At 64.3% G+C, this 8,163-nt stretch overlaps 2 protein-coding genes across 2 annotated transcripts in view; one reads left to right on the forward strand and one right to left on the reverse strand.

Annotated features, from left to right (window-relative positions):
• Positions 1–677: 677 nt before the first annotated feature.
• Positions 678–1,863, reverse strand: CLDN3 (claudin 3). The gene has a single exon (XM_003211645.4). The coding sequence runs from the start codon at positions 1,764–1,766 to the stop codon at positions 1,122–1,124; it is 645 nt and encodes a 214-aa protein (XP_003211693.2). The 5' UTR covers positions 1,767–1,863; the 3' UTR covers positions 678–1,121.
• Positions 1,864–6,991: 5,128 nt separating this feature from the next.
• Positions 6,992–8,163, forward strand: part of LOC100549639 — a 5,565-nt gene continuing 4,393 nt past the window's right edge. Inside the window, exon 1 of the mRNA XM_010721925.3 lies at positions 6,992–8,159. Coding sequence (XP_010720227.2) covers positions 7,006–8,159 — 1,154 coding nt within the window. The 5' untranslated portion in view covers positions 6,992–7,005. The remainder of the gene's footprint in view (positions 8,160–8,163) is intronic.

Below are 8,163 nucleotides of genomic sequence, written 5' to 3' on the forward strand. Positions count from 1 at the left end.
CGATTTTCTGACAGCGGTTGCGAGACGGCCTCGGGGGCCGGGGAAGGGGAGAACGGGAGGCGGCGATGCACCTGCGGCTTTGTCCGTGCTCGCTGGAGCGTGGCGGGGAAGGCGGGGGCCGTCCGAAGCCGGGCAGAGCCGCACCGTGCTGCCGGACCGGGAACGGGCGGTGCGGGCGTTGTGCAATGCGGCCTCGCCCCTGCTTTTACGGGGGGGAAAGAGCCGGTCTTCGCCGCCGGAGTGCCAGACTTTGTACCGAGCGGCAGGGAGTGCCGATGGTGGGACGTCAGCTGGGCAGCGGCTGGGATCCTGCGGCTCGGAGCCCCCCGCGTGGGGTTGGGAGGGGGGCAGACGGGGAAGGAGCCGAGAGGGGCCAGAGCCTGGTGGGAAAGGTGTGGAGATGCCCGTCCCCATTCTGGTGTCATTGGGGTCAGCCCCGGTGCTGCTCCGCTCCTTGCGTGGGGACAGCTCTGTGCTCATGGCCCTGTTTGGGGGGGACAGAGGGGTCCTCTCCACTGCAGCACGTTCCCATCGAGGCTCCAGGGCTGGCATTGTCCTTGCGCAAGATGCTAATCTGCCCCACGCTGCCTTCCTGTGGGGCTGAAGCCATTATCTCCCCAGATGGCTCTCACCCTCTGTTCCCCCCCATTCTGTCGAGGGGCCCAAGGACACATGGATACCAAAACAGGACTCGTTTATTGACAAATGTAACTTGTACAGACCACGCGTAACAGGGAGAGAAGGTGCCCGGCCGGCGGGGGGGGTGAGGGGGGCCGACGGGGCAGGGCGGGGGGGACACGGAGCTTCCTCCTGGCGCTGCTGCGCACAGCTCTCCTGGCAACCCGAAACCGGCTCTGTTTACATGAAACCGTCGGTATTGACACAGCCGCCGCCCGGCTCCCGCTCGCACTGCCCGGCCCTGACCTCGGCACCGATCCCATCGCCCCCGTTTTTCCCCTGCCTGCTCCCACCGGGCCGGCACCCGTCGGGGACGGGAGCTCTCTCCCCGGCCGCGGGGCGGAGGGTCCCCGACGGGTGCCGGTTCCGGCGGGTGGGGCCGTGGAAGTGGGCGCAGGAGCTGCCGAGCCCCCCGTAGGGCTGGGCCAGGGGGATGCGGGGGCTCACACATAGTTCCTCTTGTCGTAGCTGGTAACGGCGGAGCGCGGGGCGGAGTAAGCCACCTTGCTGGGCGCGTACCTCTCATCTTTGGGGGGGCAGGAGCAGCAGAGCAGGGCCCCCCCGAAGAGCAGCAGCGCGGAGGCCGCCCAGCCCACGTAGAGAGACGTGCCCAGCTCCCGCTTCTGAGCGTCGATCACCAGCGGGTTGTAGAAATCCCGGATGATGGTGTTGGCCGACCAGGAGACGGGGATGAGGGTCATGATGCCGGAGAGCAGGAAGATGACGCCGGAGACGATGGTGATCTTGGCCTTGGTGGTCTCGTCCTCCACGCAGCGCGTGCACTGAGCGCCCACGATGGCCACCATCAGGCCCAGCACGGCCAGCACGATGGCCACCACCAGCAGCGCGCGGGCGGCCTGCAGGTCCTGCGGCAGGGCCAGCATGGAGTCGTACACCTTGCACTGCATCTGCCCCGTGCTCTGCACCACGCAGTTCATCCACAGCCCTTCCCAGATGATCTGCGCCGTCACGATGTTGTTGCCGATGAAGGCCGTCACCCTCCACATGGGCAGCGCGCAGCAGATGATGCTGCACAGCCACCCTAACACCGACAGGGTCACCCCACCGATCTCCAGCCCCATAGACATGGTGTCCGGCTCCCAGGCGATGGCAGAGAGGAACCCACTGACCGAAACCACCCCGTGCTCCGCTCGCCGCTGCAGCCGTGGGGATCGGCTTACACCTGGGTGCACCTGTGCTTATAAGGGCTGGCGGGGCCGGGGCCGGGCTGCACTCGCTCAGCGCCCGCCCGGGGTGGGGTTTCTCCACCGGACGCTCCTCTCCACTGGCTCCGTCGCCGTGTCCCACACCCTCCCCTTTGTTTGCGGAGATGGCGCAGCGAAGGGAGGGGGAGAGCCACCTGAGATGGCCACTGCAGCACAGGCCTGGTTTCGGGGCGTGGGGTGGGATGGCTGCCGTCATCACAACCCGATGAGTTGGAGGGCTGCGGTGCACGGCCAGAAGCTGCCCTGCTCTTGGCTTGCTGTGTGCCCCGCTGCCCACCTGCACCTCAGTGCCCTTTGGGGAGCCCACGGCCACGCTGGCCCCCTCCAGCCTTCCCTAAAGGCAGCAGTGAGAGCTGAGAACCCCTCAGTTTCACACTGGTAGTGCTGGAGGTGGCCATGGATGGGAGCTGAACCCCCCACCAGGCACGGAACAACATGGCACAGCGCAGAATAGCATGGCTGGGTGGGAGCCCAAAGCCTCACAGCCTGGCCTCTCCGGTAGGGATGCTGTAGGTCACAGCCTGTTGTATTTCTGGAGTGCTTTATCAGATCTCACGTTTAACATAGTGTCCAAAAGAAAGGCAGTTTATTTAAGATTACGGCCTTGTCGGTATTTTTATCTGCACGCAGATTGCTCCTTATCTCGCCGTGGCTCAGCGAGAGCAGGGAGCACTCGGGCACCTTTGCATCACCGTGCAAAGTGCAGCCCCTTCACCTCGCCACAACGTGCTCTGTGCTGCTGGCCCTGCGCAGCCCCCCGCCCCACACAGCCCCCACGCCCACCCACCACCACTTGTCCCCTCCTGTCCCTCCCTTCTCCTCCTGTCTCCTTTCCCCCCCCCCTCCCGCCCCATTCCCTCCTGTGGGACGTGCAGTGCTGGGTGTGTCTACGGGAATCCCCGACCAGGTGATAAATGTCTTTACTCATCGTGCTCAAATATTTCGTCCTTGAAGGAAGCAGACAGAGCACGTAATGCTCCTGCAGTGTCACCCCGTCCACTTGGCTCAGTGGCAGCTGGAGAAGGAAAAACAAGGCGTGTGTGAGCCAATCCTGCGAGTGATCCTATCCTGGGGTGCAGCGTCCCCCCAACGAGCCCCCTGAATGAGCGGGGTGCTGCTGTGTGCATCCATCCCCCCCAGCTCTGCACGGCCAGAGCGCTGCAGGTATTTCAGCCCCCACCCCAGGAATGCATTTGCCCCCTGCTCTTGGTGGATGGGTGCCTGCAGGCATGCTCCAGCCTGTTCCTGGCCACTGCTGAGGGCTCCCCTACAACTCATTAACTACATGAGAGCACGGTGTCAGAACTGTGGCTGGAGACCCCCCTGCACAGCCCTCCCATGGAGGGAGGCCCCCACTCAGCCATGCCCTGCAGCACCCTGACACCCCCATTCTGCTGGATCAGCTCCTGCTGCCCCATGGCACGCCCACACCCTTGGTCTGGGTGCACCCAGCACCGCATTGCGCTGCAGCACCCCATGTCCGGCCCTGGCTCCCTGTGGCATCCTGCCACCCCACGGCACCCCATGGGGTTGGTGGGCACATGGGTGTCCCGTGGGGTCCCTGTGCAAGCAGAACCCCAGGGTCTCACACCAAGTGAGGTGCTGCTGGGGGGTGTGCCCAACCATCCCGAGGATGGAGCTGAGGCAGTGCAAAATTTGGGGTGCACAGGCACTGGGTGCACAGCAGATGCTGCACACACACACCCAAGCGCACCCCCCCCTGCTGGCTGGGATGCACAGACACAGCTGTGCAGACAGACAGACAGGGAAAGGCACAGGTGCACAGGTGCACACATGCGCAGACCAGCACACGCAGGTGCTCACAGGCACACAGAAGTACACAGAGACACAGTCAGACAAAGAGAAAGGCACAGGTGCACATACACACAGAGAGCTACACAGAGACAGACAGACAGGCGCAGCAGATGCACAGACACACGGCTGCATGCACACTTGGCACAGACATAGGAGGGTACCCGAGGGGGAATGTGCAAAGCAGACCGGTACACCTGAGAGCAGACCCAGGTTCACACATATGGCAGCACAGACAGAAGAGGAACGAAAGCACACACAGACAGGTGCACAGACACACACACACAGAGGGGCAGGGAAAGGACCTGGGGCAGGGGATGTCCCACGTAGTGCTGTGGGGCAGGGGCACGGGAGCGGGGTGGCGGCTGCCCTGCAATCAGCCCCCACGCGCCGCGCCGCCTCCCCACGCCATCATCCCAAATTGCCCAAAGTACAGGCTGTTTGCACGCCGTGCCGCCGGCCTGGGCAGCAGCAGCTGCCTGACTCACAGCAGAGGAAGGGGCAAATCACCGGGGTTTCGGGGTGCCGGCTGCTGCACGCTTCGGGACACATTCCTGTGGTGAGGAATGCATCCTGATGGTGTTTACCCAAAACAGCCACGGGGGTGGCAGGCCTGTGGGGGTCGCCCGTGTCCCCCGGTGAAGCTGTCCCATTGCAGCTCAGAAGGGATGGGGAGCATCACTCCCGGTGATGGGGACCAGAGGGGCCACACGATGACGTGGGGATGGGTCATGACGTGAGGGTCAGACCCAAGGAGTGTGCGAGCTTCGCCGTGCTGGTGGCTCTTCTCCATGAGCACCTGTGCGGGGACAACCACTGTGGGTGACCCCATCCCCATCCCATCCCTATTCCCATCCTCGTCCCATCTCCATCCCGGTCCCCATCCACACGTGCTGTTCGGAGTGCCGGCTGCCCCGAGGCGGGTGACGGCACAGGAGCACCAGCAGAAACCGCCCCGGGCACCGCGGGGCCGCGTCCCGCTCACGTGCGCGGTGCGGCGGGCGCGGGGCATGGGGTGTTCCCCTGTGGTTGCGGTCGCGGCGGGGCCGGCGCCTATCCCCCCCAGGGCAGCGGGATGAGCGCTGCTCCCTGCTTATATTTCAGGCGCGGGGCTGTCGATCTGCCCCGGCCAGGGCACACAGACGTCCATTGTTGAAGCCCCTTTGGCGGCGGCGAGGAGCAGGTAAGGCGGCTCCGGCATCAATGGCAGCTCTGTCTGGCTGCGGGGCGGGGACTGCGCTGCGGGGCCTCGCAGGGGGATGGCGGTGCGCCCCACATTGCGCCGTGCTCGGGGCATCCCCACCCCGGAGGGCTCGGAGCGGCCCGGGTTTTGCTGCGGTGCCGACCCCCAAACTTCGCCTGCACGCGGACCCCTCACGACGTGTCTGACGTGTCACCTTCCCGGGACGTGGCTGCAGCTCGCACGTCCCTTTGGCTTAGCAGCGCTTTTGCCCATTTGGGGCTGCTTTTTGCTCAGTAAGTGGAGAGGGGGTTTGTTTTCTTGGTGAACTCCTGGCAGCAGTTCCTTTGCACAGCGCTTTCCATGGGCTCTTGGCTGAGTCTGGAAACCTTTGCTTTCAGGTAGAGAAAAACAACCTTAGTGTGCACATTTCAGCCGGTCAGGGGGGTTTATGTCAGGCACAAACTTTTCGGGAACATTGAGTCTCTGAGGAGCGTGGGTAACTAATCCCTGTGTGCGCCGCGGGGAGAGGCTGCTCAGTGCTGCGCCGGCTCCAGCACAGCCCCTGCTCCAAACCCGGCTCCCTCTGCTCGCCCCATTGGGACCTCGAGGTACGCAGCGTGGTTGTTTGCTCAGAGAGAACGCGGGGTTGAGGGAGAGGGGGAAACGCTGCCCATGTCTGACACGGGGACATCTGTCAGCCCTGTCCCCACGGGTGTCCTTGGCATGGCTCAAGGTCAGGTGTGACACAGGTCTTTCTGTGACCCTGTGGTGCTGAGGATCGTGGTGAGCAGTGGCTGCCCGGGTCCCTGTCTCTTCCCCGAAGTGGGCTCAGGACCTTGTGGCATGGCCCCATCCCACTGTGATGAGGGCCTCGGGGTGGGGTGAGCCCCCTGTTTTGGTGAGGAAGGGCTCCTGAGGTCTGCAAGTGGGTGGAATCTTTCAGCTCTGTGCGATGCTGCTGTCACTGTGCTGTTCCCTGCTGAACCCTGCATCTGTGGCAGTGCTGGGACATGGGGTGCCTGGGGGTCATGGGAAGGGCACGAGGGCTGCTTCTTGGTGGCAGGCACCACTTGGAGGACGTGTCACATTTTGGTTTTAATTATGGTCATCAGCTGTCAAATGGCCATGCTGGCGCCTGCTATAGCTCTGGCATTGCCACGCAGCGCATGGCTGTGTCTTGCTCCCACCTTGCCGCTTGTTGCCAGACCCAGGCACGGCCCCGAGCCCTGCAGGGATACAGCCTACACAGGGCTGGGCTTTTCCTATGGAGCTGTACACACGTGTGCACACGCCCACTGCAACCCCAAATGACTGTGCGGTTGGCGCAGCCGTCTGGGAGCCCAAGCCACATCCAGCCTGAGGCAGGGTCCATCCCTGGCGCTGCCTCCCATGGGGCTGCCCCAGGCAGGGGATGCTGTGGGGTGGGTGGGTCCCTGCCGCCGCCCCGCTGATTATAGGGAGCCCTGAATGCGCTTCGGCCCCACGGTGGGCACACTGGTATGCCAGCAATGTGGGTGCTCTAGAGGTGTGGATGGATGGATGGATTGAGGGAGCACCCCAGTGCACCTTGGTAGATGGTGGCTGCCCCAGACAGCCAACAGGGAGGGCTGCAGCAAGACCCAAGTGTGCCCATTGCTTGGCCTGGCTGGATGCTGGTGTCCCGGGCCATGGTGGCATTCGTGTGGCATGGACCATGGCATGGACCATGGAGCACAGCCACCCCTGGGCACTTGGGCTGTGTGTTGCAGCAGGAGCCTCCTCTGTGTCCAGAGACACCTGGTGTGCTCAGAGGCAGCTCCAGAGCCCATCACGCTAAACAATTAGCAATTAATTAGCAATTAATTGTATCGGCAAGCCGCCGTCATGCTTCACCAGCAAGTCTGAGGATGCAGTGCCTGGTGGGGGCTGGCCCCTCTGACCCCACAGGGTTTCCCTGATACCTTATCCACCCGCGCCTGCGTGCTTGGGAAACTGAGATAACCTCGGGCCCCGCTATCATTCCCGGAGATTAAGCAGGGGGGGAGTGGTGCAGTGTCTGTCCTTGTTCTCTGTCTGGCTTTGTGCTGCTCCATGCACATGCCTGGGGGCTTAGTGGGGGTGGTGTGCATGTGCGAGGGGCTGCTGGGCTGGGGGCTGCCCCTGCCCACTCCGAGCAGTGCTATCTCTGTTCCGTGGCAGCTCCGACCGGTTTGTGGGGCTCGGTGGGGAGGTGCCTCCTGCCCGAGGCCGAATGGAGGGATGGGAAGCGCTCACACGATGCCAAGGAACAAACAAGAGGTGCTTGTGCCCTGCCGGCATGGAGCCCAGCTTGGGACTGGCACGGGCCCATGGAGGCAAGGGCAGGAGCTATGGGGAGGAAACAGGCACAGAAGCACAGAGGCATCCATGCAGGCCGTGGAGAAGGAGGTGCTGGGAGCGATGCTGGAGAAATCCCCATCCCGGATGCCACCGTTGCCCTTCAGCACCCCGAGCCGGGCTCAACCCGGACATCTCCTGCCCGCGGGCAGCGTGCGGCCGTGCTCCTGTTCCTGGGTGGCCTCATCCCGGCCCCCTGCGCCATCCGTGGGAGCAGCGATTGGGCGTCATGGCCGTGGGGAGAAATGCGAGAGGAGGAATCCTGGGAAACTGGTTCTACCTCTCCGTCCGGTGCCGGCGGGATGGCGGGCGGCGGAGCTCCTCCCTCGGCGAGGGCATATAACGCCCGGCATGGTCCCAGCGGGCGGCACTGCGTGGCGGAGAGCGATGGCCTCCATGGGGCTGCAGGTGCTGGGCATCGCCCTGTCCGTCATCGGCTGGCTGGCGTCCGTCCTCTGCTGCGCGCTGCCCATGTGGCGCGAGACCGCCTTCGTGGGCAACAACATCGTGGTGGCTCAGATCATCTGGGAAGGGCTGTGGATGAACTGCGTGGTGCAGAGCACGGGGCAGATGCAGTGCCGGGTGTACGACTCCATGCTGGCCCTGCCGCAGGACCTGCAGGCCGCCCGCGCGCTGCTGGTGGTGGCCATCGTGCTGGCCGTGCTGGGCACGCTGCTCGCCATCGCCGGCGGCAAGTGCACCACCTGCGTGGAGGACGAGACGGCCAAAGCCAAGGTGATGATCCTCTCCGGCATCACCTTCATCGTCGCCGGCGTCCTCATCCTCATCCCCGTCTGCTGGTCGGCCAACGCCATCATCCGGGACTTCTACGACCCGCTGGTGGCCGACTCCCAGAAGCGGGAGCTGGGCTCGTCGCTTTACGTGGGCTGGGCGGCCTCCGCGCTGCTG

Source organism: Meleagris gallopavo, chromosome 21 (assembly GCF_000146605.3).
Source record: "Meleagris gallopavo isolate NT-WF06-2002-E0010 breed Aviagen turkey brand Nicholas breeding stock chromosome 21, Turkey_5.1, whole genome shotgun sequence".
Lineage (NCBI taxonomy): Eukaryota > Metazoa > Chordata > Aves > Galliformes > Phasianidae > Meleagris > Meleagris gallopavo.